Genomic DNA, 18,373 nt, shown 5'->3' with positions numbered 1-18,373 from the left:
AAAAGTCTACTGTTTGTAATGACAGATTGTTGAAGTCAGTAATTGTATATAACCCTGTGAATTTGAATTAGTGCATAATTTTGGTTGTTCACTCTATTTGTGTCCATAAGTAAGAAGTACAATATTCAGCACAAACTGTCCACTTGTGTTGCATTCAGTGAACAGTATAATCATGTCATAATGAAGTTTTATCGTACTCGCTGTCACCAGAGTTTTGCTATAGAGCTTCCTCTTTGTTGACTCTTCTCTCGTCTCTATAAGCTCAGTATGATGAATGCAGCTGCCACTCGTTTAGCTGAGAGTTTGCTCTGTCCGTTTCACGGAAGACATAATCATCCTTTCATAAAATGCCTAATGTCCTGAGCAAAGATTATCATTCACTGCTGTCCCACAGTTTTTCAGTTCACGATGGTGTTGATGAACCAGACAAAGGTCCATTTAAACATGAAAAAGGTTTAATTTCCTTGTTAATGTGATGCCAGTCAGTGCATGATTTCATTTCTCAATTGATTCAGCTCTGAGAAGTATTTCTCAGTTAACACTGTATTACGAGTCCAGCAATGCACAACTGTTGCTTTTGGGAGATAAAAGCATACTGTAGTTGCAGTTTGTCCTCTATTTTCAGAAAGGCACAAACATGTCTTAGAGATCTTTGACGATTGCGTGCAGAATTTCAATGCTCTTATTTTTCTATTTTAAAAATTCCCACATGTCTAACTCAGGCAGTCAGAAAGGTGTGAATGCTGAGACTGAGTGTGTTTGGGTCACTTTGTAAACTCGCATTGCTGTTCCAGAGGTGAGTTATTGCTGATAGCAATAGTCTTTACAAGAAAAAGTTCAACATGCACTTCCTGCCAAGAGACAGTAACCTTAGAAACAGGCAGAAACAAGTTTGTGTAAAAATAACAAGTTTGAAAAAGTCACTAATGAAGTAATTAGTTTGGTTCTTGCCACTGCAGGTTTGGGACCTGTTAGATAACTTTATTCCATATTGGTGAAGCACATGTCCCACAGCAGACTTGAGATAATTAAACAGCGCACCTATTTCCAGCTAACAGATTGTAGCAGCATAAGAGGCACAGTTTCACGTGCTAATAGAAGCGCAAAACTGTGGCTGCAACTACTGGTATTATATTTTTTCCAGTACTAATTATCCTGGTAACCTAAAGTATAATTAAACTAAACTATCTTTAAATAGTTTGTTTTGTTTGACCACCAGTCCCAAACTCAGACATTAAGTTTAGAGCTTGGTTTTATGTGCAGACCCTTACTAATTTCAACCTATTTCTTAGTAGGTCATGAGCACATATTGATCTTTTTTTCATGATAGCCAGCAAGACAATGAAACTCATGTGTTTCAGTTCTCATGAAATGAATGTTTCGAGACCTCTGAGAGGGGACTAGTCCCCCCAGACCACCTTGGAAATGTATTTTTAAAGCAAATATAATATTATTTCTGTGTTTTAATCTGTCATTCATGCCCAGTTGTAGTTTGTTATAGTTTGTACAGTTCCTTAGGCCTCTCTGTAACTTATATTTTTCTTATTTCTTGTCTTCTCCTCATATTTATGTGCTCCTTGTGTATATATGGGTATTTAGAACCGCAAAGTGAACCAGAGTCAAATTCCTTGTATGTGTGTGCAAACTTGGCCAAATACAGATGATTCTGATTCTTATTCTTGTTGCCTAAACCTAACCAAACCGTAACAGAAAGTGAAAATAATCATTTATAGGGTAAAAAGTCATACATTGCTGCAGATTGCAATTTGAATTATGGTGATTCACCGCCGATAGTACCAGAAACTTTTACAGCTTTGATCAGTGTGTGACAGCTCTTCTTCACATGCATACACATAATGAACACAAGGAAAATTCATGTGCTGAACTCAAATCAAGTGATTAAATTGTGTGATTATTCCAGGAACTGTCTTAAGATGGTTTTGTTATTTGCTGTGTCACTTTAGACAAATAGAGAGCAAAAAAATAAAAATGCAGGTATTGCTTGATGTTTTTCTGTGATTGTAGTGTGTTTGATGTCTTGACAGTGAAACACCAAAATAACTCAAGAACTTTGACCTGAAAGTTGCAAAAAAAACAAGGGACTTATTTGGTTGTGGCTCACCAGAGAGTCTAGTTAAAGGCCAAACTAGATGACACATCTCCTCTCAAGTTCTGCCTTTTTTTTTTGTCTTCCACTCTCAGTTTCAGCCAGTAAAGAAATGCAATACACTCATGTGTTTGCCTCAGAAGCCCACACCATCCAACGAAAGCTCGGTAATGTTGGAAGATTCCAATCAGTTAAGTTGCCCATTGTCTCAACTGTATTTGGAAATACTCTTTGAAATTGCCTCATCAACTTCATTTTCAGATTTTCTCCACTTGTCAGTGCACACGTGTCTCTTCATTCAATGCTGCCACCTATTCACACCCATCAGATCCCACCTTTCCTCCAATAAGCGTCTCCCCAGGGAATGGAACACGCCCATGTTGCCATGGCGACACCTCTCAGCCTGGTCCTGCAGAGCTGGATCATGGATACAGCAGATGATAGACAGCTCGACTCTGAGAGGGCGTGTGTCTCAAGCTTTCAGTTTCCCTGAAGTCTTTAATGATTTCCAGAAGTCTTTAGAGCGATCAGGAAGCCAGGGATGGTTTTCTTTGCTCTTTTTATAAAGCAACAGTTATAGTCTTTTTTTTTTTTTATTGTTATCGTGTGTTTTCTTGAGTTTCAGAAGGGTTAAAAAAGACATTCTGCCCATTCAAATACAAAGTTATTATATATAGTAATTGTTGCATAGAAAACGTTGATTTCCACAGCGGAGCATTTGACTGTAATAATGCAATGTAGTGGAAAAAAAAAAAAGCACGACACGAGGTAATTTGATAGATTTTTTTTCTTTAGAGCTGGATTGATTTTTAGTTTGCTAGACAAAACATCCGGTGGAAAATACTATAAACCAGCAGATAATCAGGAAGGACGACTGACAAGTGACATCTTGCTGTAGGATACACCATCAGTTCCTCAGCCATTGATTGGACTCAGCTCCTGTTGTCTTATCTTTGTGGACATGTGCTGCAGCTTGTCTGTGCCGGAGACGAATCAGACGAGATAGAGACATACAGAGAAGAACCTGTGCTGACACTGGGAGCATGCCCTTCTGAATCCAAAATTGTGTTAATCATTAGAGGATTAAAACAGAACAGAAAAAAGGGGGATTAGTTCAACGACTGGAACTTGTATTATGAGACTCTGTGTGTGGGACAGATAGAGTGAAATAAGGTCTGTATAAGGGTTGCATTTGTCTGTTCTTTTCACACAAATTTGTCTCTGCTGTGTAGAGCCCAGATACTGCGGCGCTGAGTTGGGGATTAGAGAAATTTGGCTCAGAGTTGCCTTTGTGTGATGTCTATGTGTGTGTGTCTCATTTTTGTGTGTGTTTTACTGCATGGTGATCTGAACACCCAGGGACATTATTTTCAAAGTGTTTAATAGCTTCTGAGGCTCATTAAAATCTATAATTTATCCAAATTACGTTAGGAGACTCATAGTTCTTGCATCCTCAAACATTTTACCACTGCCTCATGTACTCGCCTGTAATTAACGACAAATAGAACATGTTCACTTTCCAACTTTTTATATGTGGGATTACGTTTTAGTTGTTATGTTACTCTTTAGGGAAATGACCAGTCTTTCCTACTTCTCCTCAGTCACTTGGCTGCCCTGTGGAGCCCAGCCTTCCCTGCTGCCCTCAGGATGCTCTGCAGAAAATCCCTCTCATTCACTGCACTCCTATTTTATCTCCGCTTCATTGCGTCAAGGCGTCACGTGGCCCTCCCAAACGGCAGACTTGCAGTAAAATGCTCTGCCAATGCATCACCCCTGATGTCCTGTACTGGTTCTGGGAAGAGATGCAGGTTTTATTGATTGATTCATTTTATGTGGAAAAGGGTGATGTCTTGTTCTCAGCTTAACATACAGAGGGAATGATGCCTTAAAAGAAATGTCAAAGTCCATTAAATGTGGATCAGCTTTACACTCATGCATATGTTTAGGACATTTTTGTCATTGTTTTGCACTGAGTTGTGTTTTGGTGACAGACATATTTAAGTTGCATCAGAAACCATGATTTCTGATCAGAGGGACTTTGTGGATAAAAATGTAAATCTTTGACAGAGCAGCCAGTTGTTTTGGCTAACTAAGCCTGCTGGAACAACACATTGGAACTGATGTGCAGTCAATGTGGATAAGAGTGATTACTAGAAAGATGCCCTTACTGTGTTGTTGCATAGCTGCCGGCACAGGATTTTGTCTGTAACGGGCCAAAGTTCAGGGATCTCCAACATCCTACTATTGTCTTTTGAAGATTTCCTGTTCTGTGAAGAGTTGAGTGTTCACGGTGCTTCAGTTCCCTTCCCTAAACGGTGTATAACAAGTTTCAGTGTCGAGCAGGTGCTATTCTGAAGGACCTGAACTTAAAATCATGAAGTCAGGAACATAAAGTATCTGTTGCTTCTATGTGCAAGTAGCAACTTTAGGAAATACAAAACAATTGCTCAAATGACTGCTAGAAGCTGCTACAAAAGGTAACTTAGTCCTGAGTTAAATCTCTAATTCCGAAGCAGAATTCAACATTTTTTTAGAATCAACTTTCACGGGGGTGAATTTTTTTGTATGTCAAACATCTAAAAATGTGCAAAGACGTGAATTTATGCATGCAGGAATTTTTAATGACAGGTGGATGCTGACACAGCCAGCCATCTGTTAACTTCACTTCAGCTCATTTGAATCATTGAAGTGGCTCTCTCAACTGTTTGTAGTGTTGGTGCCTTTTGGAGCATTTTTATGAAATTATCTGTAATAACCTGACTTGATGTGTAGTTAACTGTACTAAAAATGTTTCAAGGAGTTGGAAATTTGTGTGGTATTTTAGTCATATTATCACTATTCATGGATGTGTGACCGAATCTGTGGATGGCACGGAGCTAAGCTAGCTAGTGCTATTTTGCCATTTTGCGCTAGCAAATATGTTACATCTCTAGCTCCTATACATTGTTACTGTGCTATCAAATAACTGTATAATTGGACACCTAAAATGGATTTGTATTTTGTCACACCAACTATGGTATGAATGGATCTTGGTACATGCTCATATATCCAGGTAAACAAGTCCCAGACTGCAGCTACTCCCCAGCTGTATAGTATTCATAACCACTGAATAACAGTCAGTGGCTGTTGAATCGTTTTACAACTGTAGAAGTATTTGATTTATTGACAGTTTCGTTGTGGTCCAACTCATGAACCGTGACAAAAGCTAAAGTAACCAGGGTGAAGCCAGCCAAACAAATAGCATGGTGGAGGCTGATGGGATGAGCAAAGTCTGAAATAACCAGCTCTTAAATGCGCCAGAGAAAGCGGCCATGTACTCCCATTTGAACTGATTAACTCCACCTACTGGGAACTTGCAAGACAACACAGAAGGAGAAATGGGGAAGAACACAGGGCAACTGGGTGTACTGTGAAGTGAGATTAATGGGTTAGTGATCTATGTTGAACTTAAAGTCAGACTTAAACATGTCACAAACGTTTCTCTCCTCTTACCTGGCTAAATCACCATGGTAACTTATGATACAAATAATCTGGTAAGGAGCAGGTTAATGTTCAGAGGTTTATTTTGCAAGAAGAGCCACAGTTTCTCTAATTCTTTTATTTACAGCATGTTTTATCACAACTGAAACCCAGCTCTAAAGTTACAGCAGTGCAAACTGTGTATCCCATCATCACTGAAATTTGCATAAATGCAGCTGGCAATCCAAAAAACAAAAAAAATGTGTAAATGTTTTTATTCTTAATTCTAACCTGCTGCTACGTCTGTTCCACACTGCTGGAAGTGGTAGAACACACACCAGGAACATCTGTTCAATCAATAAAATTCATTTCACATTGATCTGCCTTTTGGCTAGTAACCTTTAATATTTAAATTCATCCAGTTTAGTTTTTCACAGTTCTAATTACCAGCTGCCACATTACAAATAAACTATAGGTCTGCGGGATAGATCGCCAGATTAGTGATTTTCTGCAGCATTTATCTCTTGTCTTATTTGCAACAGTGCTGCAGTTTTAATAATGATGAGAATAATAATAATGTAAACTTTATTGATCCTCGTGGGGAAATTCCTCTCTGCATTTAACCCATTCACTCAGTGAAGCAGTGAATGGGTTAAATGTTCTTTAAAGATATTTTATGTTCTCACTGTTTTATCATCATTGATAACATTTCAGCTGATGTGACACTCGAAGGGGTCATTTAGTTTGGAAGAGTCACATGATGAGTGAGCACACAGAGCCTGAAGCAGAAAGCCCGGCTTAACAGAGACTTCTGAGAACCACCATCTGATCCCTGTTATCTCCAACTAGCATTTGAACTCTGTCAAGCCAGCTAACGCTGACACAGTCTGGTTGTGTTGAACTTCCTTCATGGTGTAGCCCTCAGGTTCAGCCAAGCCAGGAGGGCCATCACAGTTCGAGTATATAAATGTTCTTGAAAGCATTAGGGTTTGTGTGCCATACTAGTCACAGAGTATTTCATCTGGGCAATCCATAGTCTTTCAACAATTACATGGTAGAAAGACAAAGGATATCAGATATTACAGAAATGTATCTATCTAGCAAAAATATTAATGCGTTGTCTTTAAAACTGTAAGGAGGCATCTTTAAATTTACTGCACACACATATTCACAGAATTTTGCCAACCTCACAGACGGAAGCGAACTAAAGAAGGGTCCTTCTCTTTGAAGAAACCACAGCAAATCAAGCCATACTCAGTGTGCTGGAAATACTTAGGGAATAATTCTTCAATTGCTCATGGTTTCTCAGAGGGCAGGGCACACTTCTGGTGTGACCTATTTTTCCAATCTCATCTGTCAAAAGCAAGGCTGCAGCTGGTGGTTCCCTTTCTGTAAAAGAATGTTTTTAAAAGTCTTCCATGTCACTCACGCACATTGCTGTCACATTTTCCTCTGGCTTCTTTTTTTCTTGCCTTGAATTCTTCTGCATTGTTTCTATCTTCTGAAAGTAATATATATATATATATAAAAACATAACTGAATGTTTGGCAAAGCATTCCTGACAGAAGTGAAGTAGTAAAATACTGTATATCCCTGAGCTCTGATTCAGTTCCCACTAAAAACAGAGCTTTAAGCCCTGCTGAGAGAGAGAGAGGGAGGCCCCCTGGATAAAGGGGAGGGCTGGGACAATGGTTAACCACAGAGTGAAGCATGCCGCTTGAGGCTGAAGCCAGGCGGCACAACATCACAGGGAGAGCAAAGGCTCCCTGTGCACAGTGTTACGGTTTCCCCAGCAGTCAGAGCCAACATATATCCATGATGAGGGCTTTGCTGTCCAAATTACACCCTCAGCAGCATGAAAACACAGTCTGTGTCACTGCTGTGGTTTCACCATTCAGCTGGCAGTTCGTCTGCCTGCAGAGTGTCACTGACACGGCTTTGATACTGTACGTGTGCGATTCATCCTGCCTTCATTTTAAAGGTTATAACTTGCAGTGACTCATATTGTAAATAAGAGATGTTGCAACATGACATGCCTTGCATTAGGAAGTTCTTCTTCTTCTTCTTCTTCTTCTTCTTCTTCTTCTTCTTCTTCTTCTTCTTCTTCTTTTAGCACATTTTCATGCAGAAAAAATAAAAGATCCTTTTGATTGGTGGAAAATCTTAATTGCCAAAAGTTAGCACAATGTGGCTCTTGGCTTTATTTAGTCATTATAGGTTAGGATGAAGTATTCACAAGAGAAACCTTGAAAGCTTAAAAATCTGTGGCAGCAGTACTGGTAGCTGTCATTTCATCATGTTTTGATACTCGCTTCTTGAATCACACTGAGGGAAAAATAAAGTTAATTGAAAATATAGACGCATCAACAAAACTGGGATTTCTAGTAAAGGTTTCACATGGGTTCGTGGTGTTTTCTTCCTCTTTTCAAGTGAGATTCATCCTGTTTACTTGCGCTCCTTCCTTAACAGTATAATTTTATTCTACAGAATAGGCATTTTTCTGTTCCTGAGCTGAGGCGTCATTGTTGCTGATGACAGCACTACAAAGGGGAATTGAGTTTTGCTTGTGGCTCCCATGAAGGGTCTGTAGTCTGGCCGCTAACATCGTGTTCCTCTTGAGGCAAAATGTTGCTACTTAGTCCAAGTGGGGGAGTGAAGCGTTTCTCATTAAATCAGTTTTATTTAGATGTACATGAGAGGTCATAAACACAGGTCAACTTACTGGCTTCTCTCTCGCAGCTGACTCTCTTTATCGCTGCTCTCCTGCTTTCAATTATTATTTCTCAATTTTGTTGATTTCATTTAATTTGAAGGTTAGTCAAGGTTTTATTGTGCATTGTTATCTGTGTAGTTGTAACTGGGTTGTGTTATGTTTTTGGGAATTTGTATGTTTGTCACAGAAGCTTTTAACTTTGTTACATTCCTATAGTAAAAGTGGAGATGGATCATTTTAAAAACAGTCATTCAACATATACAATAAGGAGAAAAAGACTGCAAAGAGTCCTGTCAAAACTTAGTACAATTCATTATTCACTAAAGGTGTAGAACCGATTTAGCATCAACAAATGAATGTACTTTATCAGTCTCTCACATCGTTATGGAGGAATTTTCACCCAGTCTCCTTTAGAGTGTTGCTTCTGTCCATTGAGGTTTGCAATCTTTCTCTCTTCCTGAGGTTGATGTTCTGGAAAATAACCTAGTTTTAGCCAAGCTGTAGCTATCAGACAGGCCTCATGTTTAGATGGAGAATATTTTGGTGTACAGAGGAGTTTGTGGTTGACGTGTTTGTATGGTGCCCAGGTCCTGTGGCTGCAAAACAAATCCAACTTATCCCCCTTCCACCACCGTGCTCAAGGGGTGGTTTGAGGTGTTTGTGCGAATGTGCTGTGATTGGTTTTCACCAGATGTCCAGCTGCACATTATGGCCAAACTCCTCCACTTTAGTCTGGTCTGCCCAAAGGAGATTGTTCCAGAAATCCTGTAGTTTGTTCAGATGCAACTTTGTAAACCAAAGCTATACTGCCATGTCCTTTTTAGAGAGAAGAGGCTTTCTCCTGGAAACCCTTATAAACAAGACATACTTGTTTAATCTTCCTCCAAAGGTATTGTCAAGAAATGTTAGCATGCTAACATTTAGCATGCTAACTGAGGTCTGTAGAGTATGAGATATAGCGCTTAGTTTCCTCAGTTTCTTTGAGCACTGCACTGTCTGACATTAGGGTGAATTTCTTGGCACACCCACTCTGGGGAAGATTGTGTTAACTCACACCTCAATGCTCCAGACCAACAAACTGCCAAAACGTATTATTTATAGAGGTGGTTACTCCTGCTGATAATCAGTTAATCAGCATCGTTTACTTACTCTATTAATTCCTATGGAAGCAGTAATGGTTCACTTAGTTTTTTACAGTACTGCCTAGAGTCATATGAACATCTTATTTTTCACATTACTGTGCCTTAATTTTGTGTGTAAAAAGTCAATCAAACTCCTTTTTGTTTGGTGTTTTCTTGTACAGAGATCCGTAACCAGCTGGTGGAGCAGTTTAAATGCCTGGAGCAACAGTCTGAATCACGTATCCAGCTCCTGCAGGATCTGCAGGAGTTCTTCCGTCGCAAAGCAGAGATTGAACTGGAATACTCCCGCAGCTTGGAGAAACTGGCTGAGAGGTTCTCCTCGAAGATCCGCAGCTCCAGAGAACACCAACAGTTTAAGTGAGTTGAAGCATTTATAGCTGGTACTGTTTAATATATATTCTTCTGTGCATTGGAGTCTTAGTGCACCTGCTTCCAATCAACAACACACAATCATATTTTCTTTCCTTAATGTTGTCTAAGTTTTTGGCTTCTTGTTAGATTTGAATTTAAATGGAATTTCATGACCTACTTGCTTTATTTCCTTTATCATATGAAGGTCAAGTCACTTTTTCTCCTCACTAAACACTTCCTTCCTTGATGCTAATCACATTGCAGCATTATATAACAGAATGCTCCCATTTGTTTACGTGCTGTCAGGGAATGTCTCTTATTACAGTCTTCGCCTTTATGACAGCTTCAAAGGTCAGATTATTCTAGCTTCACAATGACTGCTCAGTTCATTAGAGGTTTCAACTCTTGAATGTTGGACATACTACATGCAGTTCACTTTTGCCACTATAATTAAGAACTTAGCTTTCTAACTTTTTATCGAAAATGTAAATTAAATGTGCATAAATGTGCTGAGTAGCAATAAATTAAAAGCCATTACATTTTTACCCTGATTGTGTATTGTTGTTACCCCATTGGCTGGGTGGGCAGGCGGACACCAGAGTTTGTGAATGTGATAATATGAGAACAAGGCGATGTAGGAGTTTTAAATTGATATCACCATACCATCTATGAGTTTGAATCCCAGTGACCATGACTTCAAGATCAGAGGTTAACTTTTTTAAAAGTCACCTAGGATTTTCAAATCAATACCATAGATGCATCTACTAGGAGTGGAGGCACTGGTGACTGCCAGTGTTTTTTAAAGACGGGTCACAGGAGGGAACATTATAAATCCTGTAGCCAAGTACAAAAGCAAAAAAGGCAAATATTGCTAAATGTCATCAGATCAAAATCAGACCTCATGCAGCTTTGACCTATTTAGATTTGAAGTTCTGAAAATACTGAAATGGATGCCAGTGAGGAAATAAGGAATCGTCTGGCCAGAGATTACAACAACACATTGGTGCATGACTCACGCAGGGCATGAAATTGAGTTCTGCCGCTCCCAAAATCAAGCACCTCAGGCGAGCAGGCAAGCTTAGTTCAGTTTGGTAATGGGAGCACTAACCCAGCTGTGATCTGGCAGCAGATCTCAGACATAAATCTGCACCAACATACGCAGTATGTAGTCAAATTCTAGCTTCTGATTCTTGCAAATGGGAACAACACAAATGGATTTCCAATATTTCCATAAGAAGGTCTGCTTAATTCTCAAAAGTTGATAAAGAAATATTAGTGTTTTGCCTGATTCTTAAAAGTAAAACTGATTATTTTGTTCAGGTGTCAAAACCTTTTCGAGAGAGGTGTATAAATATCCTGCATTTGACACATTAAGTGCAGCAGGCTGTTAGTAATAACAGAATCAGTAGGTAAAGTACTGATTTCACACAGTTAATACTGGTAGGGTTATGCTTTGATGTATTATTTATTGCATGTCATTGATGCATTACTGTGTAAGCAGCAATTGAATAATATAACTGGTCTTGGTAGCTGCAATGTAGTTGCACTAAAACTATTTCCTGTTTTGCTTTTTTTATCCTCTGAAAGTGTGAGTGCAAAAAGGTGACAAGTCAGCTCAGTGGGTTACTAATAATATATTTATATTAATCTTGCTTTGTTCAGTTTGGTAGTGGGAGCACTAACCCAGCAGATGTGACGCACAAATCTGCACCAACATACGCAGTATATATTCTAACCCTCCACCTCTGATTTTAATTATGATGCCTAACAAAAAAACTTTTTTTTTGTTTTTGTGTGAAAACCTTGTTTGAGAGAATTGTGTAAACATCCAGTATTTGACATACTAAGTGCAAAAGTCTATAATTAATAGCAGAACCACTAGTTAAAGTTTAAACAGATTACATAAAGTGAAAACTGTTAGGGTTATGCTAGTGATGTATTATTTATTGTTTGTTGCTGATGCATTAAAATGTAAGCAGCAGTTTTGATAGTATAACTGGTCTTGGTAGCCAAAATGTAGTTGTGCAAAAAGTACATGATTTCCTGTTTTTTTAACCCTCTGAAAGTATGAAAGTTTGAAAAAAAAGTCAATGTATTGGGTCACATGTAATACACAGTAATACATATATTAATCTCGCTTCAGATTTGCAGATAGATGATTAAGTTCGTGCCTTGACTTCCACTTTTAATTTTTAACCAGAAAACCAGTGTTTTTAATTTTCAGAAGACTTGCGTAACTCTGTGTACACAAGGCCGTGTAGTGTGTGCGTTCTTTTTTTAGCAGTATTGTACAGTGTTTCTAAAGCAGATGAGGATTTGGCTGCATAATTGAGCTGTATGAGTGTATGAATGGGTGTATGTTACTCTGAAGACAGCCTCACAAAAACCAGCACTGCTAGTTCGAGACAGTGGCTTAACCTTTTGACTCCACAGCTGATCCATGCAGTGATGGACAAGTGTTAGAAGAATAATCCTGAGATATCCAGTCTACTTATGCTTTCTGCTTGTGGTGAGCCGACAGGTGTTTCAGTGCAGTGTCTGGGCAGAGATCTCCTGCACAGACATAAACAGGTCTAGAGTAAAATGATATTTAAGCAGACGTGACATTTTAAAAGCTTATTAGACTAACTGCTAGAGAATACTCTGGACTCTGTCTGAAAGAACTGATGCGCTCACAAACCACTAACGGAGGAAGTGTGGGTGGGGAGGATGTAAGGTTCACTCAGGCCACACACACTTTTGTGTGTGTTAGACAGAAACACATCAGGCCACAGTAAATTCAAACTGTCCCATTCATCAACCAAAGTGAGTTCATAAGCTTTTGATAATGACACAAAAAGGTTTATAACATTACCGCACCTTCTTCCTTGAACTCCCAGTCTGCAGGCGGGCAACCACAAATCCTGGTAATCAGCCGTGACACACCCTTCAGTCAGCCTTTCCTACTACTCTAGTGTAGTTAAGTTAATGAGGAGCCACTAAAACACCAAATGGGCAAGAAGAGCACTTGTGTTTTTCTTTAAAAAAGACAAAAGAAACCCCCACTTTGGTGGCACAAATCATGCAGTATTCAACATCAAAGTCACAGAAATGTACATTATGCCTTTCACTTATACTTTTTTTTGGAAAAAAAATGTTTTCACTCTCGCTTAGATGACCATCTTTCATCGCAAAGGAAGCCATGCTCAGGAAACCTTGTGCTGTACTGCTAAGGGGTGCTTCATAAGCAGCTTAGTGGACATCACCACACAGCGGTAAAATGGCGTCATTCTGACCAGGACAGACTTCCATATGTCCTGGATCCCTGCCTACAGCTGCTGGCTGAACCCTTCCAGTGCAGATTCATTAGCAAGCTGAATGCCACTGTGATTTACAGCTACTGCAGCTAAGGCTACACTGCAGCAACCCAACCGAGAATTATTTTGCTCTGGCGCTTTACCCTATTTGCCTCAGTGAAAAGACACACTGAGAGGTTACTTAGGTGTTCTGTGCTACAGTTAGGGTGCAAGTGCTTTTCTTTCTCACACCAGGGTGCTCCCACATCCTCCAGTGTTGTTATTAAAGTGTTTGGACTCTATTTACCATGTGCAATGTGCATTTTTGTTTACGAAATACTCCGAGATGCTAGAGAACTGCATAGATGTCAAATTGGGCAACGCTTTTAATGCCTTTTCTGTACAAAGTGATCATGCTTAGTGCCGTACGGAGTCACTGCCTATTTTATTTCGAGCCAGGAAAAACCCTGCTTATTGGATCCTTAGAGACAACAGCTGACTTGATTTTATTTATGGGACAGATGTTTACGAGTAAATTATGAGCAGGTTTTATAAAGTAACCCATCAAATTAGGATGGATTGATATTGTATGTCTGTGATATAGATAGGATGGCAAATCATGCAGCACTAATATGGATAACAACCTTGCTGTGGAGATGAAGCTGGGGTTATAGCGGCGTCTAAGTTTGTGTGTATGCTCATTAGGTTTGAGAGGAATCTGGGGAAAAAAGTCTGATGTCTTTATTGAGATCTTTGTGTATATCAGGCTTTCCTTTTAGTAATGACCTTTGTTCATTCAAAGGACGTCACGGTTCAGATGTCACAACTTGAAACTGTATAGCTGGATATTGTCATGTTTCAGCATTACACATTTTGATCCAGCCTGTGCTCGTAACAAGCTTTTCTTTGAGAAGCCTCGAAACATGATGATGCTCTTCAGTTATGATTCGTCTCATTTTAGGAATGCAACGACCTTTTTAATTGTGCTTTGCAGGCTTGGCAGACAAGCATCAGCCTAGAGCAATGACTTTAGTTCCATTGGTTTTTATAAGTATGGCTACTCTGGTGGTCTGAGGTTCAAAGAGTAAAAGGTTGAGTTGTATCTCTTGTAGTCAGTGCACAGCAGTTGGTGTGACGCTTTTGCAAATCAGGGTGTGCGGATCAATAGAGTAGCTGTTTTGCAGTTTGCGTTTCAGATCTTGTCAAAGCCCCGTGTCCTCTTCGCAGGCACTGCCCCATGCTCTGCCCTGCTCTGCCCCATCTGTCTGTACAGCTGTGCGTTATCAAGTGCTGGCAGTGTGTCTCCTCGAAAAAAAAAACCCCCAAAGTAAATGGTGTGCAAATCAGCGATGTAGCATATTTAAGCTGTGCTGAAAAATGGGGGCAAAAGAAAATTTAAATGGCAAAGCAAGCTGCATGTGCCCACGTGTCCCTTGTCTTTTGAAGCTGTTTGGCACTTTCTTCTTTTCCTTGGCTGTTTCATTGATAAGCAGCAGGCAAGCAGTGTGGAGCGGATTAAAGGCCTTTATAAAGCTGAGTCCTGGTTTGATAAATACACACTTCCTTCTGGAAATCCTGGCTCAGACACATCAGAGGCTCTTGGTGATTAGATGGTGGCATTCAGAGCAACCGTGACTAAAGCACGGCCACTCTTCTATACAATACTCACTTGTTCAGAGTATGTATATTAAGGAGACAGCCTGCCATCATTTTATCCTTGAATCAGAGGATTATTGCTATACTCTCCAAACACGCTCTCTTTTTTTGTTTCTCCATTCACTTCCACTGACACTGTGTCTCATCTTCTTCTTCATTCTCTTTGAATTGTTCACAGATCATGCTCAGTGTATGTACCTGCATTACACGGGGAGCAGAGTCTAAAACTATGCAGACAGGCAGACAGGGCTTTGCTGAATGAGACAAATATAACAGGATGCCAGAAAGCTGCACTCGTCCTCCTCCTCCTCTTCCTCTTTGTTTCTCTAGAGACTGTCAGGGCTCATCATTTGCCTTCTTCTGCATGTTAATGATATTCCTTGTATAAATACAGAGGACATGAAGCCATTCAAAATCAAACCTTTTGAAGCCTTCAAGATTAATTGACCTGCAAGTTCTCATTTGATATTCATCCTTCTACAGGAAATTGGCAAGAAGTGGGTAAAACGTAGAGATTGAGGAATGAATATCTTTTATGACTGATATATCTCTGTAGAACCAGTACAGAACAAGGTTGTGTCTCAGTACTGTAAAAAGTGGAGGAGCTACATTTAGTACAGAGTTAACAGGCTCTGCTCCCACACAGGCCTAATTACTGACCTTATGCTCCTAATTTCTGTGAAAATAGGGCACCAGTGATAAAACAAGGAGATCTTGTGTCTGTTATCGCTTTCTTTTTCTTGTTGCCAAGGTTTTATGCCACAACATTAAAAATCTGTGCCCTTCCATTTTCATGCACTCACACACCAAAAAACATCCTTCTACATTTTTTAAAAAAATCAGTGAATGAAGGACATTGGAACTGGGTGCAGTGATGTTACATAAAGCAAAAAAACTGAGTTTTAAGAATTGGGACAAGCTTTAAAGTCTATTTGGTACGACCAGCTAGATATTTTGATCTCTCTTAGACAGTTTTCTTGTAATTTCTTTAAGTAGTCTTCAGGAATAGTTCTCCAGGGTTCTTGAAAAGCAATCAAAGCTCTTCTTTGGATGTTGGCTGCTTTTTGTTCTGTTTTCTGACAAGGTGCTTCAATAATGTTGAGGCCCTGCAGAAGTCATTCTTAAGAAAGGCAAATTGGGAGTAATCTGCCAGATTACACAAGAATTGTACTGAAAATTAACAGGTCTTATGATCTTACAAAGTGATTAATCCAACTTGAAAGTTTTGGTTCAAACTGTGAGAAAACATGGGTCTATCGATATTCTGCAGAGTTTATACAGCGAGAAAACAGCTTTTTGGTTTTTTTTTTATAAGCTGTGTGCTTAAAGTCTGTTGAGTAAACTGCAAATTGCTATTTATTTCAGTGTGGCACGAATCTGGTGCTCCAGTCAAGTTAAACAGATATTAAAGGAAAAAGTAACCATACTTATAGACCACAGGTCCACTACCGCTTTAAATCATCATAGGCGGGCCTGGGATTTATGCCTGTAGGAAGTGTTCGGGGCTTGGGTGGAAAGCTGAGGTGGATAAAAAGAACTAAAATTGGAGCTTGGTTGTGCTTAGGGATGAGATGAAGCATCTCTGGCCACTTTCAGGGATTAACAGTGAGTAGAGGTGCCTGTTCCCTAAACCTCTCAACCACAAACAGCAATTATACACCAAGGACCTGCTTCTCTTATGGGAAGATAGGTCAGTCAAGAAGAACTGGTACAAAATGAGGGATGGTGAGACAGTCAAAGTAGGTCATCCCAGAGGAATGACAGAGAATATGGTCTTTATTAGACCTACTAATGTTGGGTTTTGCTATGTCCCACTTGTCCTTTACACAGTCTTACAAATGAGTTCATATCACTATAATAGAGTTAGTTAATTGCTGAATAATTGTATTATTGCTTTTCAATTGTCACAATCAAGACTGAAATGTGACGTTTGATTAACACTTGGCTTATATCGGATCTTTACTACTCAGTTTTTGTGGTTTTAAATGAACTGACCTACCTTTTGGATAACGGGCATGGATACACTATGTTCAGTTTAACATGAAGAGCCAGGGTGCACAGTAAATGGACAGATCAAGTTTACTTCAAATGCTATCCTATTTTCTGCTCCACAAGGATGTTATGAAGATGATGTGCTGCTGTTTGTATCCTGTCAGCCTCTTGTAAGTGTGTTTAGAGGCAGAGTTAAGTAAAGAAATAATGGTGGAGGAACTCTGGAGTAGCAAGATATCAGCTTCATTAGATGCGATTAGCATTATGGAAGCTCTCTGAAGGGGATGTCTTTGATGTTGGTGCTGCTCGTCTTTTTCTTCCCCTCAACAGTGAAACCCAATCCTCTGCTGTGCTCTGGTTCTCTCCCTTCTATGCTCTTACCCCCCTCCCCGCCCCCTTTGTCTCTTCCTCAGGGTTGCTTGATTGATTAATGCTCAGATTGAATCCAGACAAGGGTATGGGTTTGAAGGGATTGTGCGTGTGTGTGTGTGCAGTTGTTCAGTGTCTATGTGACTTGGTCTTGCGATTTAAAAGCACCCGAGGCCAAGACAGTTTAAACTGATTATGCAGCAATCAGGGCCTGTGACTCTCTCGATCGCTATGGTCACGAGCATTATGAATTTAACCACTTGGTGCCTTGCTAGCTATAGCATTGCTTGGAGTGTCTTGGAAAGCAAAAAGGACGTGATAGTGAGAGGGATTAACACATTCAGTTAGGTAAAATCTTTATTATTATTATTTTTTTATCCTAACAATAATTTTGTGTTAATCTTTAGCCAAACTTTGTTGTATCTGGCTGGTGAAATTCCCATCAGTTTTAGTTGCACAACAACATGCAAACTCTACACAGAGAGGCCCCAGCTAACCATAAACATGTTGTCTATATTGAACTTAATAGTTTATTATAAGCCATAGCTAGCTCTGAGTTGTGGATAGCTTTAGGTACAAGTGTCTGTTCTTAGTGTGTCTAAACTATAATTTTACTAAATAAATCTGAACATTTGAAGCAAAACTTTTTTTTTTTAGTTTATAGTTACCACCTGTGAGAGACCTGATTCTGTTCTGAAAAGCTCTTTAACAGTCCTCTATGTCTCTTATTGTCCCAGGAAAGATCAGCACTTGCTGTCATCCGTAAACTGCTGGTATCTGTTGCTGAACCAGACGAGGCGTGAGAGCCGTGACCATGCCACCCTCAGTGACATCTACACCAACAATGTTATTGTCCGCCTGGCCCAGATCAGCGAGGATGTAATTCGCCTGTTCAAAAAGGTAAGACCATCAATCTCCTTCCTTTTTTTCCTACTTTGTTACCAATGAAAAGATTTCAATATGCAGCCAAACCTCTGCTCTGCCTTTAAGCTTTCATTTTGCTGATTAAGTGCATTAAGTGCACATGGAGTTTGTAAGATGTCTAGGTTTTGCACGGCCTACGGAGCAGTAAAAGCAGCTTGGGGGACAAGCAGAGACTCCCTGGTCTAAGAATCTACAGCTCGTACTAGTGTGAGCAACACCTGGCTCTCTGTCAGCACATTTTAGAAATGACTGAGGCCCCAGCCAAACACCAGAAGGTTGTTTTCACCTTGCAGGCTTTCCTGTAGTGAACTTAACTCTGCTTATGAGGTTTGATTCTGATGCTGTGTGTGTGTGTGTGTGTGTGTGTGTGTGTGTGTGTGTGTGT

The 18,373-nt window shown here is 39.7% G+C and overlaps 1 protein-coding gene across 3 annotated transcripts in view; it reads left to right on the top strand.

The window, feature by feature from the left end:
• Window positions 1-18,373, top strand: part of srgap3 (SLIT-ROBO Rho GTPase activating protein 3) — a 55,242-nt gene that overhangs the window by 6,210 nt on the left and 30,659 nt on the right. For all 3 annotated transcript variants that reach the window (XM_005741389.1, XM_005741388.1, XM_013912982.1), the window contains exons 2-3: window positions 9,583-9,778; window positions 17,802-17,964. In XM_005741389.1, coding sequence (XP_005741446.1) covers window positions 9,583-9,778; window positions 17,802-17,964 — 359 coding nt within the window. The remainder of the gene's footprint in view (window positions 1-9,582; window positions 9,779-17,801; window positions 17,965-18,373) is intronic.

This window comes from Pundamilia nyererei, unplaced genomic scaffold, assembly GCF_000239375.1.
Source record: "Pundamilia nyererei isolate P.nyererei 1_Seehausen unplaced genomic scaffold, PunNye1.0 scaffold00110, whole genome shotgun sequence".
Lineage (NCBI taxonomy): Eukaryota > Metazoa > Chordata > Actinopteri > Cichliformes > Cichlidae > Pundamilia > Pundamilia nyererei.
Note: the sequence above shows the minus strand (reverse complement) of the source record. Positions and strands in the feature narration are given on the sequence as shown.